Source organism: Podarcis liolepis (assembly GCF_965112155.1).
Source record: "Podarcis liolepis genome assembly, chromosome: 11".
Lineage (NCBI taxonomy): Eukaryota > Metazoa > Chordata > Lepidosauria > Squamata > Lacertidae > Podarcis > Podarcis liolepis.
Genome location: NC_139565.1, coordinates 63,276,544 through 63,299,866, shown reverse-complemented (window position 1 = coordinate 63,299,866; position 23,323 = coordinate 63,276,544). Strand labels below are relative to the sequence as shown.

At 47.5% G+C, this 23,323-nt stretch overlaps 1 protein-coding gene across 1 annotated transcript; it reads right to left on the bottom strand.

Annotated features, from left to right (window-relative positions):
* Positions 1 to 1,087: 1,087 nt before the first annotated feature.
* On the bottom strand, positions 1,088 to 23,321 carry GALT (galactose-1-phosphate uridylyltransferase). The gene is made up of 11 exons (XM_083466194.1): positions 23,153 to 23,321; positions 22,324 to 22,493; positions 21,153 to 21,228; positions 13,284 to 13,332; positions 12,598 to 12,727; positions 8,344 to 8,400; positions 6,360 to 6,482; positions 6,144 to 6,279; positions 4,475 to 4,558; positions 3,409 to 3,563; positions 1,088 to 2,293 (listed from the first exon to the last, which is right to left on the bottom strand). Exons 1-11 carry the CDS (start codon positions 23,175 to 23,177, stop codon positions 2,228 to 2,230), a joined length of 1,071 nt encoding a protein of 356 aa, XP_083322320.1. The 5' UTR covers positions 23,178 to 23,321; the 3' UTR covers positions 1,088 to 2,227.
* Positions 23,322 to 23,323: the final 2 nt, after the last annotated feature.

Genomic DNA, 23,323 nt, shown 5'->3' with positions numbered 1-23,323 from the left:
GACTGTGTTGCTTGGGTTAACCCCAGGGCCCAGCAAACCCTGGACTGCTGGACCATACAAAGGCAAATAGAGTCCAGCCAGCCGCACCTCCAGTCCATCACTTCAAGGCCCCTTCCCAGGAAGTGTGTTCTCTGCTCACATCTCTGCTCAGCTTCCCAGGAAACGACGAAAAGCTAGGAACTGGCTTCAAAATGAAACCCGCTCGAAGACCACCCACATTAAGGGACCCTGCATGGCTTTGCCATCTAAAGGGTCTCTGAGCAGCCTGTAAAGAAATCAGCCCTCTGGAGGAGGCTCAGAGCAGTCAGAACATGTCAGGCTAAGCTCATACACATCCCACCCTATCTCTGAGATACGCAATGACGAACTACAAATTCCTCTGTTAGAACTGAGCGGATGAAAACTGAAAGAACAGGCTGTTTAGTAGAACAGATTTTCCTTTACGTTTTTATTTGAAAGGGTTTGAATTTTGATAAAAAAAACCCTGTCCTGTTCAGGCTCCAGGAGACAATGGAGAAAGGAAGTCAACCGAGTGGCTTCCATGTGAAACTTCCTCCTGCTAATCCCTTTCTCCTTCATTGAGATTTATCTGTTGCCTATTCACTGAGCTGATTCCTCACCACACAGATTGGAAGTGGCGGGGGAGAGGGGGAACCGAAGGCATTCAGAGGCATTTAAGAACTATCTCCTTGGCCGCAAACAGCAGCAGGTAGCAGATGCCTCCGCCAAGCTGAGCTTTTAGCTGCTCTCTCTGACTAGGACATTTCAGCGCCCTCTAGCCGTGGCATTGACCAATTTCCCATTTTCAGGTAGGGAGGCAGCTATGGGGCTGACATCTAGCAGAGCTCCTGGGAGCAGTCTTCCATTTGACCTTGGTCTCTTCACCACAACCCAGACCAGCCATTTCCTGGCTACTCCTCTAAATTGGACATTCTTTTTCTTTCTCTGGCGATCCCTCGTAGCCGAGTAAGATTGTCTTCCATGAACATGGTCTTAACAGTGAGTCCATAGTAAAATGAAAATCAGATCGGTGGGACTCGGGGAAGCCCACTTAACAATGTTTAGAAAAATAAGGATATGACAAGAATTTGTTTGTATTGTTTGTTTTTCTGTTTGTGTTCTTTATTTGCATTATAAATTGAATTAAAAATTGGGGGGGGGGGAATTAACAGTGAGTCCATAAGGGACTGTGGAGGCCAATTCTGGATCCACACGTCCTTCTACAGTGGGGATGTAGGTTTCCAGGCAGGAGTTGATCACGGTGTGGATTTGCCAAGCGTGCCTTCCTCTTAGCGCATTTCTCCTTTGCGTCCTGAGTTCAAGCGTCTTCAAAGCCCACGACACCTTTGGTAAAGGCTGTTCTCCAACTGGAACACTCGCAGGCCAGTGTTTCCCAATTACTGGTGTTTATACTACATTTTTAAGATCGGACGCATTGGGGTCTTTGCCCAAGCAGGGCAGATGTGTGGCAAATGTTCCTTCTGTTCAAGACCTCAGTGAAAACAACTGAAGGCTTATGATAGCCAGCGCAGGGGGGGCACGGAAAAGGAGACGAAGGTGAGGTTCACCAGTTACCATACAACCACTACAGCTCCTAAGTAAGGTCCATCTTAATTCCTGTAGCTCCCTGCAATAGGGAGGAGGACACAGTGAACAGAATGATCCACCAGTGGAAGCATTAAAAGCTGGGTGTTGGGAGGGTTGTTTCCAATGCCCATTTCTTAGTAATAATAATAATAATTTATTATTTATACCCCGCCCATCTGGCTGAGTTTCCCAGGCCACTCTGGGCAGCTCCCAATCGAGTGTTAAAAACAATACAGCATTAGAGCAGCTTGGGTCATAGAATCATAGAACTGTGGAGCTGGAAAAGACCCAGGGTTCACCGAGACGTCCAACCCCTGTAGTGCAGGAACCACAGATCATACAGCCTTTGCAGGAATAGTGGACCCAGAAGGTTTTGCAGAGCTTTTCGCCAAGAGGAGAGGGTGCTTCTCCCAGAAAAGCTCGATGTGCCTCAAAAGACCTCGGTTTAGCAGGGCAGAAAGACGATTCCAGCTTGGCCCCGGCTGCCAAAGCTATACACAGCCCACGCCACGTGCCCTGCACAGCTCCCAAATTACAGAAGCTTCCCCCACAGGAACGATTCACGCAGATCCCCTTTATCCAAAATCACAGTGATCAACCAAGGGTCCCAAACCCAAAAGATCCCTGTTGTGCTTCTGCGCTATGAAGTCTCTCTTCGTTTCAGCTGATAATGCTCTTCAGGCAGGTTTCTCAAGCGCTCGGCAGCCTGTGGGGGAAAAAGGGAATTGGTGTGCGCACTGTTAGAATTCCTGGTCCATGACTGCAGTCATGGGATTTTTGTCTATCACATGACGGTGTATGTTTTGACTCCACAGAGTGGGAAGTGATGGAGACAGGATGTTTGTGTTACTGTGTTCCATGAAGTGGGACTATTGTCCTTTGCTCTTTCTCTCTTTGCTGTCTGATGCTAGAGAGAGAGAGAGGGAGCCATGTTGCAGTGCTCCGTGTGTGTTTATATGTAAATAAAGTAGATTAGCCAAAATGCTGAGTTGTTGAGGTCTGTCACGCAACTCTGCGGATCTCTAAGTGTGCCAGTGTCGGTTGGCATCAGTCGCTGTGATGTTTGGGCTGAAGAAAGCTTATGAAGCTTCCGAACGATTGACCAGGAGGGAGGTAATGCCCGTCAGTCGGGCATGTGTCTCTGCCAGGGTCCTACTCGAGTGTAGGCTGAACTCCTGACAGTCAAAGAGAAGGCCCAGGAAAAGGAGAGCCTCTCTGCCCCAATCCAACCAGGCCTCAAACTTGCTAAAGAAGAAAGAACTTAGAATAACTCTATTCCACCAATATTCACCACTGCCCCTCCTGTCGCCTTCTTTCTTGTTTCCACAAACTTCTGCCATAAATTGCTTTCTTAACCCATTCACAATGTGTATCTAAGAATGTAAGGAGAGCCTGCTGGATCAGGCCAATGGCCCATAGTGGAGAACCAGATGTTGTGGGAAACCCAGAAGCAGGATTCAAGCACAACAGCAGGACTCTCCTCTCCTGTGGTTTCCAACACCTGATATTTGGAAGCATTGCTGCATAGACAGAGCAGAGCCATCACGGCCAATAGCCATTGAAAGCCTTCTCCTCCATGAATTGGTCCAATCCTCTTGTAAAGCCATCTAGGATTGGCGGCCATCACTGCCATCTTGTGGCAGGGATTTCCACAGTTTAAATATGCGCTTTCCTCTGCCCTGAATCTCCCAATGTTCAGCTTCGCTGGATGTCCACGAGGTGGTGTTATGAGCGAGGGAGAAAAATTTACCTCTTCCCAGGCCAAGCCCCGTTTTACAAACTCTTATCCTGTCCCCTCTTTACTTGCCAAGTTCTACTCACCTGCTCGGGCGTCAAGTCCCTCTGAGCCTGAGCCAGCATTTCATAGCCAACCATGAACTTGCGGACGGTGGCCGAACGAAGCAAAGGTGGGTAGTAATGGGCGTGCAGCTGCCAGTGGCTGCAGTCGGCGTCAAGGTAGGGTCCTGTTGGGGCTCCTATTAGAGGAGGAGAGAAAAGGGAGTGAGGCTGGGGAGAGAGTCAGGTGCCGGTTAGTGCAGGGGATGCAGATGCATTGGCTGGATCAGGCCCAAATGAGTAAATTTGACCCTCACCGTCAGGAAAGAAAGGCTGGGAAGGAATTCTGCCCCGCAGAGGACCTTAAGGTCCATGAATAACCATAGTTTAGAGGTCCTGGGCTCTAAGGAAGTCGGACTATCCTCCACCAGGGCCAGGGCCTTCTCAGTGATGGCTCCGATCTGGTGGAATGCTCTGTCCCAGGAGACCAGGGCCCTGCAGGATTTAACCTCCTTCTGCAGGGCCTGTAAGACAGAGATATTCCGCCTGGCCTTTAATTTGAATTCAGCCTGATCTTTTATTTCCCTTCCCCTCCCCTTTTATGAAGATCACCTGCTCTGCGACCCCACAGCTAAATCTCCCCTGGCCTCCTCGCTGGCCCAAATAGGACTATTTTAGCCAGCTAGCCCTGGTGATCATCTAATGCTTATTAGATGGATTTCTCCTAAATTGATTTCTGAACTTTGAATTTTATTGTTATTCATGGTTTTATACTGTATTTTATGCCGCTTTTACAATTAAGTGTTTTAAATTTGTTGTTAGCAGCCCCGAGCACGGTTTTTGAACCGGGAAGGGCGGGGTATAAATAAATATTTATTATTATTATTATTATTTATTTATTATTAAGAGTTGGTCAAGGAGAGAGGGCAGGACAGGGCAAACAAAGACTCCCGTCCTCCTAACAGAAAAGGGAAGGTTGAGGCAACCTTGCATCACAGGGGGTTGGACAAGATCAAGGCGGCCCAACTATTCGTACCAGGTGGGCTTCAAGAGAACTTCGACACAGAATCAAAATCCTTGGGCACCTGAAATTTCTCTGCCCCACGCTTACCATGCCATCCCATGGAGTAAGGGAAGGAGATCTGGAAGAGGTTGTCGTACTTCGTGAGAAGCCTCTTCATGATGGAAGCCAGGCCTGAAACACAGGAGACCCAGAGACATCAGCCTGCTTGCCTTGTGTGCGCGAAATCTTGCTCAGAAAGCTTCCATGGATTAAGATGCTTCATATAAAGCTCACAGCCCAAGCTCCGGCCAGCAGCACGAATCCCACCTGAGGCATCTTTCCCAGGAAACAATTGCCCTGATTCTGCTGCGGCCGACCACAGTCTCAACCTGGCTCCATCACCTGAGACACAAGGCCAATAACATGCGCAGGGCAACAGTGACGGAGCTGCTCTTAAACACCAACACAAAGTTTGGTGGACCAGGAAGAGGCCCTTCATGGCTTCAATGCGGCCCCATAGATCAAATCATCTATCCCTTACCTTAAAAGACCCCTCCAGATGCTCTGGCCCACCTGCTCTCAAAGACCTTCAGCAGGTGACCTTTCCGCACAACATATTTGCTTATTTAATTGCACTTACAGTCTACCCTTTTCCTACAGGGAGATTGAGGCAGCGTATGTGGTTCGCCCCACGGCTTTTTGTTTTCAAGAAAAATAGGTGCCAGAACTCACCACGAACTACTGCAATGCACTCTACATGGGGCTACCTTTGAAGGTGACCCGGAAACTACAACTAATCCAGAATGTGGCAGCTAGACTGGTGACTGGGAGCGGTCGCCGAAACCATATAACACTGGTATTGAAAGACCTGCATTGGCTCCCAGTACGTTTCCGAGCACAATTCAAAGTGTTGGTGCTGACCTTTAAAGCCCTAAATGGCCTGCACCCAGTATACCTGAAGGAGCGTCTCCACCCCCATCATTCAGCCCGGACACTAAGGTCCAGCGCCGAGGGCCTTCTGGCGGTTCCCTCATTGCGAGAAGCAAAGCTACCTGGAACCAGGCAGAGGGCCTTCTCGGTAGTGGCACCCTCCCTGTGGAACGCCCTCCCAGCAGATGTCAAAGAGAAGAACAACTACCAGACTTTTAGAAGCCATCTGAAGGCAGTCCTGTTTAGGGAAGCTTTTAATGTTTAACAGACCACTGTATTTTAATACTTTGTTGGAAGCCGCCCAGGGTGGCTGGGGAAGCCCAGCCAGATGGGCGGGGTATAAATAATAAATTCTATTCTATTCTATTCTATTCTATTCTATTCTATTCTATTCTATTCTATTCTATTCATTCTCTAGAGGTCTTAGCAGACCGCAAACTTCACCTGAGTCTATGGTATGATGCAGCAGGAAGAAAAAAAGATTCTATGACTCCAGTATTGGGCGGGGCATAAATAATACATTATTATTATTATTATTATTATTATTATTATTATTATTATTATTATTATTATTATTATTGTTACAGTAAGTTGTTGGGCAACTCGGGGTAGCCCTAAACAGTTGCCAGCTTGACAACATCCATGCCTCCACCTTCCCTTGCACACACAGACCTCACACCTAAGTGTGCAGGTTCTCCACTCATACAATGCCAAGGGCAGTCTGTTCCTCTGGCAATGCCCCATCTATTCCTTCTTCTTGGATTGCCCCTGCTTCCCTTGTCCCCACATTTCAGGGAGGCGGCAGCGCCCGTTCCATGACCCCGCCCTCTTCTGCTGGGGCACTCACTGTCTCTTTCCCCGTCCTGGAGGTCCTGAAGGCGACGGACGTGTCGTCGTCGAGGAAGCAGGAGGGTCTGAAAAGGCCACACCGCCCAGTAAGGCACCACCACCACCCAGTCAGAGTTCTCCACCACAATCCGCTCCTGCCAGGGATCACAAAGAGGGGCTCAGCCACAGGTCCAAGCGCCACTGCCACCCTCCCCACACGCCAGGGGTCCCCGACCTTCCTCTCGGCCTCCAGCTGGGCGTATTCGAGCAGCATGGGGATGCCACGCTCGCAAAGGTGCTTCTGCTGTGTCCGGTCCTCCAGGGAGGCTTCGTTGGGAAGGAAATTGCTGGCCCAGACCTAGGGAGGGGATGAGAAGGGATGCATAAAGCCTCCACGCTCAAGTCTTACCAACTGAGGCGTAGCGGCAGGACATCTGTTTTCAATGCACAAGGTTCCAGATTCAGTCCCTACCAGAATCTCCAGGTAGGGCTAAGAATGTCCCCTGCCTGGAACCCTGGAGTCACTTGCTAGTCAGGGTACGTCTGACTCAGGGGAAGGCAGCTTCCAAGGCAACTTTCCCTGGAAAACACAGTGCCTCAACGCACGGTTTATAGTAGGGTATTTGCAGGCTGACATTGCCACCATGTGGCCAACGTTTTAAGAGCAAGTAAGATAAAGGTAGGGAGGCGGGTGGCGCTGTGGGTGAAACCACAGAGCCTAGGGCTTGCCGATCAGAAGGTTGGCAGTTTGAATCTTCACGACGGGGTGAGCTCCCGTTGCTCGGTCCCTGCTCCTGCCAACCTAGCAGTTCGAAAGCACGTCAAAGTGCAAGTAGATAAATAGGTACCACTTCGGCGGGGAGGTAAACGGTGCTTCCGTGCGCTGCTCTGGTTCGCCAGAAGCGGATTAGTCCTGCTGGCCACATGACCCGGAAGCTGTACGTCGGCTCCCTCGGCCAGTAAAGCGAGATGAGCGCCACAATCCCAGAGTCGGCCACGACTGGGCCTAACGGTCAGGGGTCCCTTTACCTTTAAAGATGGCTGGGCACCAGGATGGTGCCCGACGTCTCCACCATCGGGAGATGCATGCGTAGGGAACCTCGGATCGTGACTACTTTCACACACATCCTATAGAAGGACTATTTAGCTACGCACCCTGTACAATCATTCTATTTCACCTGTACAATCAGAATGGATTTCAGGAACCTGAAAAAAAGGCAACTTTTGAGCCGCCTGGCCCCCAAATGGCAACTAGGCTTTCCGTTCTGGCAGCTGCAGCCCTGGTTTAAGGAGCCATTTGGCACCTAAGCTTATATATCTCAGTTTCTGACACCGATCAGAGTAGAAAAGGAAAGAGTGAGGGAATCAAAGCGAGATGAGCGCCGCAACCCCAAAGTCGGCCACGACTAGACCTAATGGTCAGGGGTCCCCTTACCTTTACCTTTAAGATAAAGGTAAAAGGTAAAGGACTCCTGGACGGTTAAGTCCAGTCAAAGGTGACTATGGGGTTGTGGTGCTCATCTCGCTTTCAGGCCGAGGGAGCCGGCATTTGTCCACAGACAGCTTTCTGGGTCATGTGGCCAGCATGACTAAACCATTTTGGTGCAACAGAACACTGTGACAGAAACCAGAGCACACCGAAATGCCATTTACCTTCCTGCCGCAGCGGTACCTATTTATCTACTTGCACTGGTGTGCTTTCGAACTGCTAGGTTGGCAGGAGCAGGGACAGAGTAACGGGAGCTCACTCCATCCTGGGGATTTAAACCACCAACCTTTTGATCGGCAAGCCCAAAGGGCTCAGTGGTTTAGACTACAGCGCCACCCGCATCCCCTAAAAAGCAACGACAAGGAGGACGTTCCACATGTCGAATCATAGAATTATAGAACTGGAAGGGACCCCCAGGAGTCATCTACACCAACCCCCCCCCCCCGCAGTGCAGGAATCTCAACCAATGAATCCCTGACTTTTGGCCATCCAACCTCTGCTTGAAAACCTCTAAGGTAGGAGAGTCCAACACCTTCCAAGGGAGTCTGCTCCACTGTCCAACAGCTCTTACTGTCAGCATGTTCTTCCTGATGTTTAGTCGGAATCGCCTTCCGTGCCATTTGAACTCACTGGTTTGGGTCCCACCCTCTGAAGAGCCACGACCAGTCAGTGGAGGCAACACTGAGCTAACTGGCTCAGAAGAAGGCAGCTTCCTAGAAAACCTCCTTACCTGGCAGTGAGGGTGAGGGTTGGAACAGCCCATCATGGCTCCTTTGTTCTCAAAGATCTGCAAGGAGGAAAAGGAGTGATCTTATGCAAGTTCATGACTGGTACCTCTTAAACCCCCTTTGAACTGACCAGTGGTCAAAGTTCCAAGGCAGGGAAACTGGTTCCCTATTCTGGATTCTTAGTGAAATTGTGCTTTGGTACAGTAAGCCGATTTATACACCCCCACAAGTCCCTCTGTAGCCTACACCCAGGCAAACAAGAAGCAGGGACAGAGTTGAAAGATGCATTGCAGCCAGGCAAAAACGACGGGAATGCCAAGGCAGATCAGCTCAGGAGAGCGTCTGGCCTTGGGAGAACCCCCAAGAGCCAGCTAAGAGGCACCAAGGGTTCCCCATTCCTGCTCCAGATCGCTCACCGTTTTTGCCTTCCAAAAGGGAAACTATTGCTTCTCTCCGGGAAGAATGGGCAGCCTAAGAAGGGATGGAGCAGGAGATAATGTAAGAACGTAAGAGCCTGCTGGATCAGGCCCAAGGCCCACCTAGTCCAGCATCCTATTCTCACAGGGGCTAAGCAGCTGCCATTATGGGAGACCCACAGAGCAGGATCCGACCACAAGAGCCCTCTCCCCTCTCCTGTGGTTTCCAGTAACTGCTATTCAGAAGCATTGCTACCTCCAGTTATGGGTAGTACAACTCATGCAACACGTTGGCGACTAATATGTTGTTGTTGTTGTTTAGTCGTTTAGTCGTGTCCGCCTCTTCGTGACCCCCTGGACCAGAGCACGCCAGGCACTCCTGTCTTCCACTGCCTCCCGCAGTTTGATCAGACTCATGCTGGTAGCTTCAAGAACACCATCCAACCATCTCATTCTCTGTCATCCCCTTCTCCTTGTGCCCGCCATCTTTCCCAACATCAGGGTCTTTTCCAGGGAGTCTTCTCTTCTCATGAGGTGGCCAAAGTATTGGAGCCTCAGCTTCACGATCTGTCCTTCCAGTGAGCGCTCAGGGCTGATTTCCTTCAGAATGGAGAGGTTTGATCTCCTTGCAGTCCATGGGACTCTTCAGAGTCTCCTCCAGCACTATAATTCAAAAGCATCAATTCTTCGGCGATCAGCCTTCTTTATGGTCAGATCATAAATATACACACAATAATTACCAAAATGATTATACATTCTTTATCCATCTTCTGAGACAAATACAAAACCTTATGCAAAACCACAGAGACTTGCGAACTACCCAACCTAAGATGAACTTATAATGTCTGATTTCAATAGATTTTTCAGGTGCTTAACTCAGTCTTTTGTTTTCTTTATCTTTTTGGGTAAGCTCATGAAGATACCAACAAGAGGTAAGTTCGGTGTTGTTCACAATACTGAGAGATGCTAATGAAGTTGTAGATGGATGCTGATGAAGTTGTAGACAGGGTGCTGGCGTTTTGCACCTGTTTCACCCTGGCAGTCCAAGTAATCAAGAGGCCGCTGTTTGCCCCCAATGGGGCTCTTTTACTGGGGCTTGCAGGTAGCACACTCCCAAAGTAGTTTTCCGGGCTTCTTCAGTGATCTAATCTCAAAGCCTTGATACGTATATTGATATTCAGTTTCATGTTGTTGTTTAGTTGTTTAGTCGTGTCCGACTCTTCGTGACCCCCTGGACCAGAGCACGCCAGGCACTCCTGTCTTCCACTGCCTCTCAGTTTGGTCAAACTCATGCTGGTAGCTTCGAGAACACTGTCCCACCATCTCATCCTCTGTCGTCCCCTTCTCCTGGTGCCCTCCATCTTTCCCAGCATCAGGGTCTTTTCCAGGGAGTCTTCTCTTCTCAGGAGGTGGCCAAAGTACTGGAGCCTCAGCTTCAGGATCTGTCCTTCCAGTGAGCACCCAGGGCTGATTTCCTTCAGAATGGATCAGTTGGATCTTCTTGCAGTCCATGGGACTCTCAAGAGTCTCCTCCAGCACTATAATTCAAAAGCATCAACTCTTCAGCGATCAGCCTTCTTGATGGTCCAGCTCTCACTTCCATACATCACTACTGGGAAAACCAGAGCTTTTACTATACGGACCTTTGTTGGCAAGATGATGTCTCTGCTTTTGAAGATGCTGTCTAGGTTTGGCATTGTCAATTTCATAGAGAATACTATTTCTTGGCTTAAGCTTAAGAGACTGATTTGCTTTGTTGGTATCTTCATGAACTTACCTAGTAGTTCGCAAGTCTCTGTGGCTTTGCATAAGGTTTTGTATTTTTCTCAGAAGACTGATAAAGAATGTATAATCATTTTGGTAATTATTGTGTGTATATTAGTCGCCAATGTGTTGCGTGAGTTGTACTACTTCTATCATCAGCACAGGTTGCATTTTTCTAGCCTCCAACTATGGGGGCAGAGCATAGCCTTCGTGACTAGGAGGCATCATTGCTTTCTGTAGCAGCAAGTTCCGTAGTTTAACTATGCTCTGTGTGAAGAAGTAACTCACAACAAGCAAGCTACAAGTTACAGAGTTTGAGGGTGCAGGGAGAGAGAAGCACAAGAAAACCTCTTTCATTGTTGTTCCTTCTACTCTTGGACATTAATGTAAGGGTTAGTAAAGACGAAGTGGTTAGGGAACTGCCATCGGCTCAGAGGCGAGGAACAGAAGGGCAGGCGAGGAACAGAACAGCAGGGAGCCTCGGAAAACCCAGTGATGGAGTTCCTCTTCCAGGGAGGAGGAAAGCCCCACCTCTAGTGGGGAAGAGGTGCAAGAACCAGAGGTCCTAGGCAAGGCCGACAGGAGGGAAACACGCCCTTGACATCTCCCATCCTGCGCAGCAGCCTAAGGCGCAAAGAGGGAAGGAGACGGTTGGGGGTAAAGAAACTCTTATGTTGGGGGAGGTCCAAAAACAGACCACTCCCAGATTCTGCTAGCGATTGAGCCAGGCATGAACTTTAGACGCTCTTGACTGTAAATAGTTTGCACCAAAATAAAGCCTGTAAAAGACAGGTTGGAGTCCTGCCTGGTTACTCTAGAGGGGCTGGGAGCTGGGGGCACTGTCATACAGTGGTTCCGCTCCTTCCTCCTGGGCCGTGTTCAGAAAGTGGTGGGGGGGATGAGTGTTCAGACCCCTGGGCTCTCACTTGTGGGGTGCCTCAGGGTTCTGTCCTCTCCCCCATGCTTTTCAACATTTACATGCAGCCGCTGGGAGAGATCATCAGGGGGTTTGGGCTGGGTGTTCATCAGTATGCGGATGATACCCAGCTCTACCTCTCTTTTAAATCAGAACCAGTGAAGGCAGTGAAGGTCCTGTGTGAGTGTCTGGAGGCGGTTGGAAGATGGATGGCGGCTAACAGATTGAGGTTGAATCCTGACAAGACAGAAGTACTGTTTTTGGGGGACAGGAGGCGGGCAGGTGTGGAGGATTCCCTTGTCCTGAATGGGGTAACTGTGCCCCTGAAGGACCAGGTGCGCACCCTGGGAGTCATTTTGGACTCACAGCTGTCCATGGAGGCACAGGTCAAATCTGTGTCCAGGGCAGCTGTTTACCAACTCCATCTGGTACGTAGGCTGAGACCCTATCTGCCCGCGGACTGTCTCGCCAGAGTGGTGCATGCTCTGGTCATCTCCCGCTTGGACTACTGCAATGCGCTCTACGTGGGGCTACCTTTGAAGGTGACTCGGAAACTACAACTAATCCAGAATGCGGCAGCTAGACTGGTGACTGGGGGCGGCCACCGGGACCATATAACACCGGTCTTGAAAGACCTACATTGGCTCCCAGTACGTTTCCGAGCACAATTCAAAGTGTTGGTGCTGACCTTTAAAGCCCTAAACGGCCTCGGTCCAGTAGACCTGAAGGAGCGTCTCCACCCCCATCATTCTGCCCGGACGCTGAGGTCCAGCACCGAGGGCCTTCTGGCGGTTCCCTCATTGCGAGAAGTAAAGCTACAGGGAACCAGGCAGAGGGCCTTCTCGGTAGTGGCGCCCGCCCTGTGGAACGCCCTTCCAGCAGATGTCAAAGCGATAAACAACTACCTGACATTCAGAAGACATCTTAAGGCAGCCCTGTTCAGGGAAGTTTTTAAAATGTGATATTTTACTGTATTTTTGGTTTTTATGGAAGCCGCCCAGAGTGGCTGGGGAGGCCCAGCCAGATGGGCGGGGTATAAATAATAAATTATTATTATTATTATTATTATTATTATTATTATTACTCTCGAGCAACCGCAACAGCCATCTGACAGAAGTCCTGGGGCAGGAGGGGTTGTGGTGGTTGGCGAAGCAACTGACCTGCACCCAGGAGTAAGAGGCACCCAGCTCCACAGCTATCTCCGACCACTTGTCAATCACGCTGCGGATCTCGGCAAGTGACATGAGGGGCAGAGTCATGTCAGACCAGGGATGGAAGCACATCACTTTGCTGGGAGGAAAGGGAAAAGGAGAAGGAGCAGAGATCCTAGAATCCAGTGGCTGGAAGGACCCAGGTTATCAAATCCACCCCAACCCCAAACCATAATCCAGCCTAGTCTGCATCCCAAGTACAAGACAGGTCTGAATGAGGTATGCCACTCCTAAGTGGCTACAGAGCAAACAACTCCACATTTTAATTCATAGAAAGTACACTGCTTAATAATATATATATTTTTAAACACAAAGCAGTTTACAAAAAGAGTAAAACAGCAGAGGTGACCTTGAGATCCCTGGGACTAGAAATCAAAGCAGCTAACTTGGTTGAAGTCATGCATATGGAAGTGGAAAGCCAGACTGTTGGGCAAATCATGATACGATGGAGGCAAGGCAAGACAAGCCGAGGAATTCCTACTCTGCAAAAACTGTTTGCAGTTCCTGGAAAAGGCAGAGAGAAGGACTGGGCCAAGAAGGGGAAAGTGCAAAAAGAAGCAACACAAGGGAACCCTAAGCCAGCCATTCGGCTCAGCAGGAGGGCAGGGCTGGGGAACACAAGTTGACAGATTTACCACATGCCTCGAGCGGACGCTGCACGGAACAAGGGGTGGTCGCCAGCATCTGGGGAAGGAGAGGAAATCCAGTGAGCAACGCAGGGAGGCGGGCAACGGGTGCAGTCCAGGAAAGGCAGGAAGAAGCCAGCGCACCAGGAGGTTGCACAGCTGCGACGTCAGCCCCTCTCAGACCCCACAAATGCATCTTCTAGCCCAGCCAGGGACTTGTCATCAGTGCTACTGCTCAACTGAAATCCCACCCGCCATCTCCTGCAGTGAACTCTGCTGCCCCCAACTCAGGAGGGACTTTCAGGCCCAATGTATACGATGCACACTGTGAAGGGCAAGCGAGAGATTTGTACAGTCATACCTCCTCTTGCAAATGCTTCATGTTGCGTTTTTTCAGGTTAAAAATGCAGCAAACCTGGAAGTGTTTACTTCTGGGTTTCGCCGCGCGCGCAAAGCATTCTGCGTGGTTCGCGCATGCGCAGAAGCGCTCTATCGTGCTTCGCACATGTGCAGAAGCGCCACTCTGGTTACAGACATTTCGGGGTGCAAATGGCACCCTGGAACGGATCGTGTCTGCAACCAGAGGTACCACTGTATAAACGTTCACGGTGGTGCAGCGTTCCCTCAGCACATTGTATTTTTTTTTTTAATAAAATTTTTATTGGTTTTACAACATTTTTAAGAAAAACAGACAAACACTAAAAATGACAAACATACACGTATAGTTTCAAACATATTTTCATGAACCTCTTTTCTTGGACTTCCCCATACCCCCCCTCTCTGCATCCCAATGTCCATAGTTCAGCTAGCAACTCCCAATTGTTACTTTCCAATCTCTATCATCTTAGTCCTCTTTTATAATCTGACCTTATATCCCTGTACCCCTTTGTTTCTGGCAACCACGGCATTTTAGCATTCATTAAGTTTATAGTAGTCCTTAAGATAGCTTTTGAATTTTCTCCATTCTTCTTCCACCGTCTCTTTTCTTTGGTCACGGATTCTGCCTGTCATCTCGGCCAGTGTCATATAGTCCATCACTTTCATCTGCCATTCTTCCAAAGTGGGTAAATCTTGTGTCTTCCAATACTTTGCGATGAGTATTCTTGCTGCTGTTGTAGCATACATGAAAAAAGCTCTATCTTTCTTTGTCACCAATTGGCCGACAATGCCCAAGAGAAAGGCCTCTGGTTTTTTAGGAAAGGTACATTTAAGTACCTTTTTCATTTCATTATAGATCATTTCCCAGAAGGCCTTAATCTTCGGGCATGTCCACCAAAGGTGATAAAAGGTACCTTCAGTCTCTTTACACTTCCAACATTTGTTATCGGGCAAATGATAGATTTTTGCCAGCTTGACTGGGGTCATGTACCACCTGTATACCATTTTCATAATGTTTTCCTTTAAGGCATTACATGCCGTAAATTTTATACCGGTGTTCCATAACCATTCCCAGTCAGCTGACATGATGTTATGTCCAACATCCTGAGCCCACTTAATCATAGCCGATTTAACTGTTTCATCCTGTGTGTTCCATTTCAACAACAAGTTATACATTCTAGATAAATTCTTAGTATTGGGTTCTAACAGTTCGGTTTCTAATTTTGATTTTTCCACCTGGAAACCGACTTTCCTGTCCTGTTTAAAAAATTCCATTATTTGACGATATTGGAACCAATTTTCTACTTTATGCTTCAATTTCTCCTGACTTTGTAGTTTGAACTTATCTCCATCCTGTTCTAAAATTTCCCAATACTTCGGCCATCCGACCTCCATATTGAGTTTCTTCACTGCTTTAGCCTCCACTGGTGACACCCATCTAGGGGTTTTGCTTTCCAATAGATCTTTATATCTTATCCAAACATTAAACAATGCTTTTCTGACAATGTGATTTTTAAAGGCACTGTTGACTTTATCATACCAAAGATATGCATGCCAACCAAAAGCGTTATTGAAACCTTCCAGATCCAAGATGTCCGTGTTCTCGAGGAGCATCCATTCTTTGAGCCAGCAAAAAGCTGCTGCCTCATAGTACAATTTTAGGTCCGGCAGGGCAAAACCCCCTCTTTCTTTAGCATCTGTCAATATTTTAAATTTAATTCGGGGCTTTTTGCCCTGCCAGACAAATTTCGAGATATCTTTATGCCACCTCTTAAAACATTCCATCTTATCAATAATCTGCAAGGTCTGAAACAAAAATAACATTCTAGGCAATACATTCATTTTAATTACTGCAATTCGGCCTAACATTGACAGTTTCAAATTTGACCATATTTCTAAATCTTTTTTAATTTCTGACCAACATTTTTCATAGTTGTCCTTATACAAATTCTGATTCTTAGATGTTAAGTAAACCCCTAGGTATTTGACCTTCTTGACCACAGTCAAACCTGTTTCCTCTTGAAATTTCTCCTTTTCCATATCTGTTAGGTTTTTCCCTAAAACTTTGGTTTTTTGCTTGTTCAACTTAAATCCAGCTACCTGGCCAAACTGTTGTATTATTTCTAAAACCTTTTTCGTACTAGTGTTTGGCTCTTGCAAAGTCAATACTAGGTCATCTGCGAACGCTCTTAACTTATAATGTTTAGCTCCGACCTGCACACCTTTGACCTGCTGGTCATTTCTTATCATATTCAGCAACACCTCCAGAACTGAAATGAAAAGTAATGGGGAAATCGGGCACCCCTGTCGTGTTCCTTTTTCTATCTTAAGTTCCTCAGTCACAACATTGTTTACAATCAGTTTGGCTTTTTGTTCAGAATATATTGCAGCCATACCATTCTCAAAACCCTGACCTACCCCCATCCCATGAAGATTCTTCCTCATAAAACTCCAAGAAATATTATCAAAGGCTTTCTCCGCATCCACAAAGATCAATACTGCTTTAGTGTTTATATTCACCTCTAGCTTTTCCAAAATATCTATTACATTCCTTACATTGTCTGCTAGATGTCTTTTAGGGAGAAAGCCTGCTTGGTCTTTATGAATCTTCTCCATCAAGACTCTTTTAAATCTTTTTGCCAAAATGTCTGCAAAAATTTTGTAATCCACATTAAGCAGGGATATTGGGCGGTAGTTCTTAAGTTGGGTCTTTTCAGTCTCTGACTTTGGTATGAGTGAAATATATGCCTCTTTCCACGATTCAGGTGCCTTTTTTCCTTCAAGGATCTCATTGCAGACTTCTCTTAGTGGTTGAGTCAACCATTCCTTCAGCGATTTGTAGTATCTGGAAGTCAGTCCATCTGGTCCCGGAGATTTGCCCAGTTGCATATTCTGAATGGCAGCCTCTATCTCTTGTTCTGAGATTCTCTGGTTCAAGTCCATCTTACTTTGATGAGAGATGTTTTGTAGTCCATACTTTCCGAGGAATTTGTCTATATCTTCTTCATTTTGCGGGCCTTGGGTGTAGAGTTTTTTGAAATAACTTAAAAAGCAATTTCTAATTTCATTGGGTTTAGATATGTTCTTTCCATCCACTTCTAGGCTTGTAACTGTATTTAGTTTCTGCCTTTTCTTCAGTTGCCATGCCAAAAGTTTGCCACATTTATTTGCTGATTCAAAAGTCTTTTGCTTCATTTGCCTTATCTTCCATTCAATCTCTTGGTTCATCAATTCCATATATTGTGTTTGATATAATTTGATCTCTCTTAAAATGTCCTGAGACTTTGGTTTTGTTCTTAATTTCCTCTCTCCTTCCTTTATCATTTCCAGAATCTTCTCTTTTTTCTCATTTTGTTTTTTCCTCTTTATTGAGTTTTGTTGAATCAAAAATCCTCTCATCACCGCTTTGCTTGCGTCCCAGATCACTCTTTTCTCCACGTCGGTCCTCAAATTTATTTCAAAATAGTCTTTTAGGGTCTTTTGGGCCTTCGTGAGAATCTCCTTATCTCGAAAGAGGGTGTCATTCATTCTCCATCTAAATTGACCAGTTAATGTGAGTTTCATCTCCATCTTCACGGCGTTATGGTCGGAGCAAGTTTTTGGGCAGATTTCCACTTTCTTAATCTTTGGAGCCATTCCACTAGTAACCCAGATTTGATCGATTCTGGTCCAGGTCATCATTGCTTGGGAGAAAAAGGTTCCCTCTCTCTCCAGAGGATTCCTTGTTCTCCAAATATCTATCAAGTCCATGTTTTCAGTCATTTCGAAAAAAGTCTTAGGGAGTCTCCCTTCTTTGGTGACTGTAAGTCTTTGTGCCTTGTCCATATTGGTGGAGACCACGCCATTCATGTCTCCCATAATTATCATATTGTAATCCAGATAGTCCATCAAAGTTTCATGAAGTCTCTTAAAGAAGTCGGATTTGCCTTCATTTGGTGCATAAATTCCAACAACTAAGAATTTTTCTCCTTGTACTTGTATCTCCACAGCCAGATATCTCCCTTGTTCATCTTTGAATATCATTTTTGGAGCCCATTTCTCCTTCACATATATTACAACTCCTCTCTTCTTAACTTTGTCTGATGAAATAAATTCTTGTCCTAGCCTTTTGTTTGAAAGTAATCTCCTGTGGGCTCTGGTTATGTGAGTTTCTTGTAAGCATATCAAGTCCAATTGTTCTCTATTCAATATATGAAATACTTGTCTTCTCTTCAAAGGCCCATTGAGCCCATTACAATTCCAACTAAGGAATTGCAGAGCCATCTTGTTATTTTCCTAAGGCTCCTCCAACAGCTCCAAGTTGTTGCTCTTCTTCTGATGGTGGTGGTTTTTGTCCGAACGAGAGATTCAAGATATCCAGTGCTCTCCTCTGTTCTGCAAGTGCGTCCACAGTCCCCTTCTGTAAGTCCTCCTGGTATCTTGCCAAAAATTTGTCTTTGTCTTGAATTGTCTTTATTTTCACTTTCTTTGCCTTGTAGTCAAATGACAGTCCTTGTGGGAACTCCCACCTGAAGCGAATAGAATTCTTCTTTAGCAAGAGAACCAAGTCCTTGTAGAAGTTTCTTAAATCCAGAATGTATTTTGGGATGTCTTTAAAGATCTGTACAGCTGAATTTCCAATTTGCAAGGCCTTTTCAAAGTGTAATCCTAGTATTTTGTCTCTTTCCTCCTTGGATCTGAGTGTAATCAGACAGTCTCTCGGTGTCTTTCTATCTTGCTTTTTCCCCAGTCTAAAGGCAGTCGTAATTTTGAATTCGTCTTCCTCAAGGTCCCAGCAATCCGCAAACTCCCGTGTCAAATATTCCACAAGGCTGTCTCTTTCGTTCTCCGGTATCAATCTTAATTTTAAGTTTCTCTCTTTCCTCTGTAACTCCCACAAGGCCAAGGTTGCATCATGCTCATAGACCTTCTTGGCAAGCGGCTCTAATTTCTCCTGTGTCTCTCCAGCAGTGGCTTTGGCCTCTTCGGCAATTTGGCGCGTGGTGGCGTTTTCCTCTACCAATTTATTTATAGATTCTGTATTCTGGTTTAATCTTGCTGATATTTCTGTTAATTTTTGTGTGTTCTCTGAAGTCTGTTTTGTCAAAGACTCCAGAGTTTGGTTTATCTTGAGCAGGGCCTCTGTCACAGCTTCCATAGAAACGGCTGCTCCTTTGTCTTGACCTGTTGTTCCTGCTGATCCGGCTGTTGCGCCTGAGATTGAGCCTCTTTTCTTTGCCTGTTGCAGCTGCAACTGTTGTTGTTGTTGTTGTTGCTTGATCTTGGCTCTTGTGACTATCTCTTCTTGTGGGCCACTCATGTCAAGGTCAATTCCCACGGGATTTATTCTCCCTTGGAAAATTCCACTGTCTTAAGCCGTGCCGAGCTTTACTTTATCCTCTAGAGGGAGCAAATCAAAATGGCCATAGAGCAAAATTTCCAAATACAAAAACAAAGGAGACAGTCCAAAAAGTAAGAAAAAAGGAAATAACACAGTCCAAGTCAATGTTGCTAAATGCTTATAACTTCAAATTGCCACAGTTGCCCAATTTATACTGTTTCTTCTTATAAAATACAGTAGTCAGGCACTGTGGAAACTTTGTATCAAAGTATCGCTTCACAGGAAAAAGTCAGTTCAGTGTACTGAAGAGGCAGACCGTTTCGTACTTTCAAATAGATGAGACAGCAGAGGTTTTTTCCCCCAAATAAATCATGCAGTTATTGGTCAGATTCACCTCCCCTCTGCCCTGCTTGCTAGAGGGGAGATCAAAGGTTCAAATGTCCGGTTTAGCTGATCAAAGAGCAGGTTTAAACGGATGCAGGTTTAGAGCTCCGTTGCTTTCGCTTTCATGCAGTCGGGGGGAGGCAGACTTCCTTTGTTTAAATCTCCCCCGTTTTTAGCCCAATTTTTAAAATTCAAAGAGTCCCAGTTATTTTTCAGCTCTTACTCACGGGGAATCAGTCCAAATTTTCTTTTCAGGAAGGAATCGGCGCTCTCCGCTTATGGCGACGCGGCTTCACTTCGCAGGCTGGGTAGCGACTCTCAGCACCGCGCTCACTCCCGATGTCGATCCGTAGCCTTTAAAAAGGCTCTTTCACGGTACCGGGGGGCGCAAAGGTGCCCACCGAGTCTCCTTGTTCTCAGGCTTCAGCGCCTGGGATTTTAGGGGTCCCCCGCTTGCCGTAGCAGGTAAGACCCGAACTTGCGAAGCAGTCCTTCTCCGGAGCTCGGAGCTAGGACCGCCATTAAGCGCTGGCACCGACCGGAAGTCTCCCTCAGCACATTGTAAATCAACAAGGGGAAACTGTTCCTAATCCTGGACTACGCAGAGATGTCACACTGCATGGATTCCTGCTGACAGCTCAGGAATTGACAGTGGATCTCCATGGATGGAGGGGTATCTTTAAGTGCAGCAAACAGCACAAAGAAGATCCCATTACTCTGCAGACTTCAACCATGGCTCTCCACAGTGCAGGAGCATCCAGCATGAGGTGGTCCCAGGCCCTTGCCTGTTTTGCACAGAAGCAGTAAGCCAACTGGGGCGCTCCCCAAGAGCACCCGACCGACCCCTGGAATGGAATGGTGGACTGGATGGGCCCTTGGCCTCATCCAGCAAGGCTCTTCTCGTGCCAATACCTCACACTTAATCTTTGTATTGTATTGGTTGTGTTTAGAATAGATTTATGAAAGATTTAGAAAACTTATTGAGTAGAATATTTGTATGAGATTGTTTGGGGAAAATACGGGATAACAGATACAATTTTGCTTAAAAGGTATATAGGAAGTGCAGTGTAAGCGATGGAAGTCAATCAATGAAATAAGTCAACCAATGAAATTTTATTATTGAGGTATTTGTAGAATAAATCTGGAAGAAATTCTTCCAATTTTTCTTCTTATTTTTCTCATTATTTTTTCTTTTCTTACTTTTTTCTTTTTGTTATTTTTTTATATATGTGTGCTTATCTAAAATATATATGTATGTATGTATGTATTTGCAGTATTTTGTTTGCATTTTGTAATAATTATGTTAAATAAAAAAAAAAATTAAAAGGCTCTTCTCATGTTACATTGCCTGTCAGAAAAGACAACAGCCCTCCGCAGAGTACTTTAGCAACTTTTGTCACATCAGGATGAGCCTTTGAAAGAAATCCAACCAAGATGAGCTCCTTTCCCTCCATCCACAGTCCCCAGGGACATCCATGGGCAGCTAACATTTTCCAGCTAAGTCACAGACCCTCAACTTTGAAAAAATGCTGCAACCTGCAGCAGAACTGCCACGTGTCTCTTTTTTTCCTGACAAGGCCCTTCTGCTTTTAACTGCTGGAATCCTTACGGCTGAACAGGTAGCCCTGCCAGAAACAAAAACACACAGCAACCCTAACTGGAAGCTATTCACTATGTTAACAAAGGATCCTGGCTCATACCCTGTGGAGGGGGAATCATTAAATGGGTTCTCCTTGAGCCTCATCTTCCTTGGCAAACGGCTAAGTGCTAATCAGAAAAACTAGGTGAATTCTTACCAGGCTCCGGGGCATCTGGCTGCAGCGCAGGGAAGTCGTTGTCAAAGACAAATGTGCTCTCGTAGTGGGGATTCACCTGCATGAGGACAAACACAGCAAAACACAGATTGCAGTCAGGCTGCTGAGCTGCAAGGCTGTAGGGCAGCAACTCTAGTTTCAACTCTCTACCAAATATTTCCAAGATTTCAGTCTTTAGGACCAGGGGGGAAATTTCCCAAGAATTGAGAGGACAGGGAAGAGAGAGTCAGTCATACCTGCAACCATAAAATCCAATGAAAACCAAAATTCTGCTTTATTGGGATTCCAATATTTCAAGTTGGACAGGATGTGCTATTTTCCGGAGGAACTTGTTTGAAAATGGTTCTGTGTAAAGCTTCTTGTTGGCTTTTGACTGTCCTGCAGACACTGCTGGAGAGTATTTTTTTTTAAAAAATATCGCAGGCACAAGATAACAGGATCTTTCTGCTTCACAACATACAGGGGGTGGAGTGGCCAGTGTGGTGTAGTGGTTAGAGTGTTGGACTAGGACCTGGGAAACCAAGGTTGAAATCCCCTCGTATCCATGAGCTTACCTGGGTGAATTTATGCCAGTCACTGTCTCTCAGCCTAGCCTAATTCATAGAGTTACTATGAGGATAAAACTGGGGAGGAACAGAGGCAGGCATTCCTCTTTAAGTATTTGAAGAAAAGGTGGGGTGCAAAAGTGATAAATAAACACAACTGATGGTTATGAACTGATTTGTGGCCTCCGTTATAGGGACGCAGGTGGAGCTGTGGGTTAAACCACAGAGCCTAGGACTTGCTGATTGGAAGGTCGGCGGTTCGAATCCCTGTGACGGGTTGAGCTCCCGTTGCTCGGTCCCTGCTCCTGCCAACCTAGCAGTTTGAAAGCACGTCAAAGTGCAAGTAGATAAATAGGTACTGCTCCGGCAGGAAGGTAAATGGCATTTCCGTGCGCTGCTCTGGTTCGCCAGAAGCGGCTTAGTCCCAGAAGCTGTACGCCAGCTCCCTTGGCCAGTAAAGCGAGATGAGCGCCGCAACCCCAGAGTCAGCCACGACTGGACCTAATGGTTAGGGGTCCCTTTACCTTTTATGGCCTCCATTGAGGATTGAGGGTGGTCCATGCAGCCCAAGGGGCCTGTATCGCCTCCCTGCCCCAGCAACGCAGTACCTGGCCATTGGCTCTCTTGGCTCCGGGGCACAAAGGGTTGCCCGGATCACAGCGCGGGATGTCCTCCTGGGGCGGCTTCTCCACCTGCCCCTGCCATGGGCGCCGCATGCGATGGGCAGAGACCAGCACCCAGTCATCACGCAAGGGATTGTAGCGCAGGTGCTGGTGCTCTGGGGAGGGAGGGAGCAGAGTTAGACGCAGGAACACAAGGAGGGGGACAGGCGGCTAGGGCACCGGCACCAGCATGACCCCTAGGCCCCCTGTCCCCTTTAGCTCTGCCTGTCTCCCTGGCCACAGACCCCTCCACATCATGACAGAAGCCCCGCCCCTCCAAGGCAAGCCCCACCCACCACACCTAGCAGCAGGCCCCTCCCATTTAAGGCAGGCTCCACCCACACCTAGCAACAAGCCCCTGCCCCTCCAAGGCAAGCCCCACCCACCACACCTAGCAGCAGACCCCTCCCATTTAAGGCAAGCTCCACCCACACCTAGCAACAAGCCCCTCCCCTTCAAGGCAAGCCCCACCCACTAGCAGCAGGCCCCTCCCATTTAAGGCAGGCTCCACCCACACCTAGCAACAAGCCCCTCCCCTCCAAAACAAGCCCCACCCACTAGCAGCAGGCCCCTCCCATTTAAGGCAGGCCCCATCCACACCTAGCAACAAGCCCCTCCCTCCCAAATCAAGCCCCGCCCTTCTGCATATCAACCCTCGTCTCCTTGGCAACAGCGCCCTCCCACCCCGTGAGAGCAAAGAACGGGGCGGGGCTAAGACAGGCCTCTCAACTGCCAATCCCGCCCCCCTCCACCGCGCTCTCCCCGCAGGAGGTACCGCTGGGCTGGAACTTCTCCGCCATCCTCCGCCGCTTCCTTCTCTCCGGCCCCGCCAGCCCATCACGTGACCATCAGCGCACCGTCACGTGAACTTGCCCCGAAGGGCGCGCGGGGCAGCCCGAGGCGCCGGACGCACGCAGTTGGCCGAGCCGCCTCACGTGACAGAAGG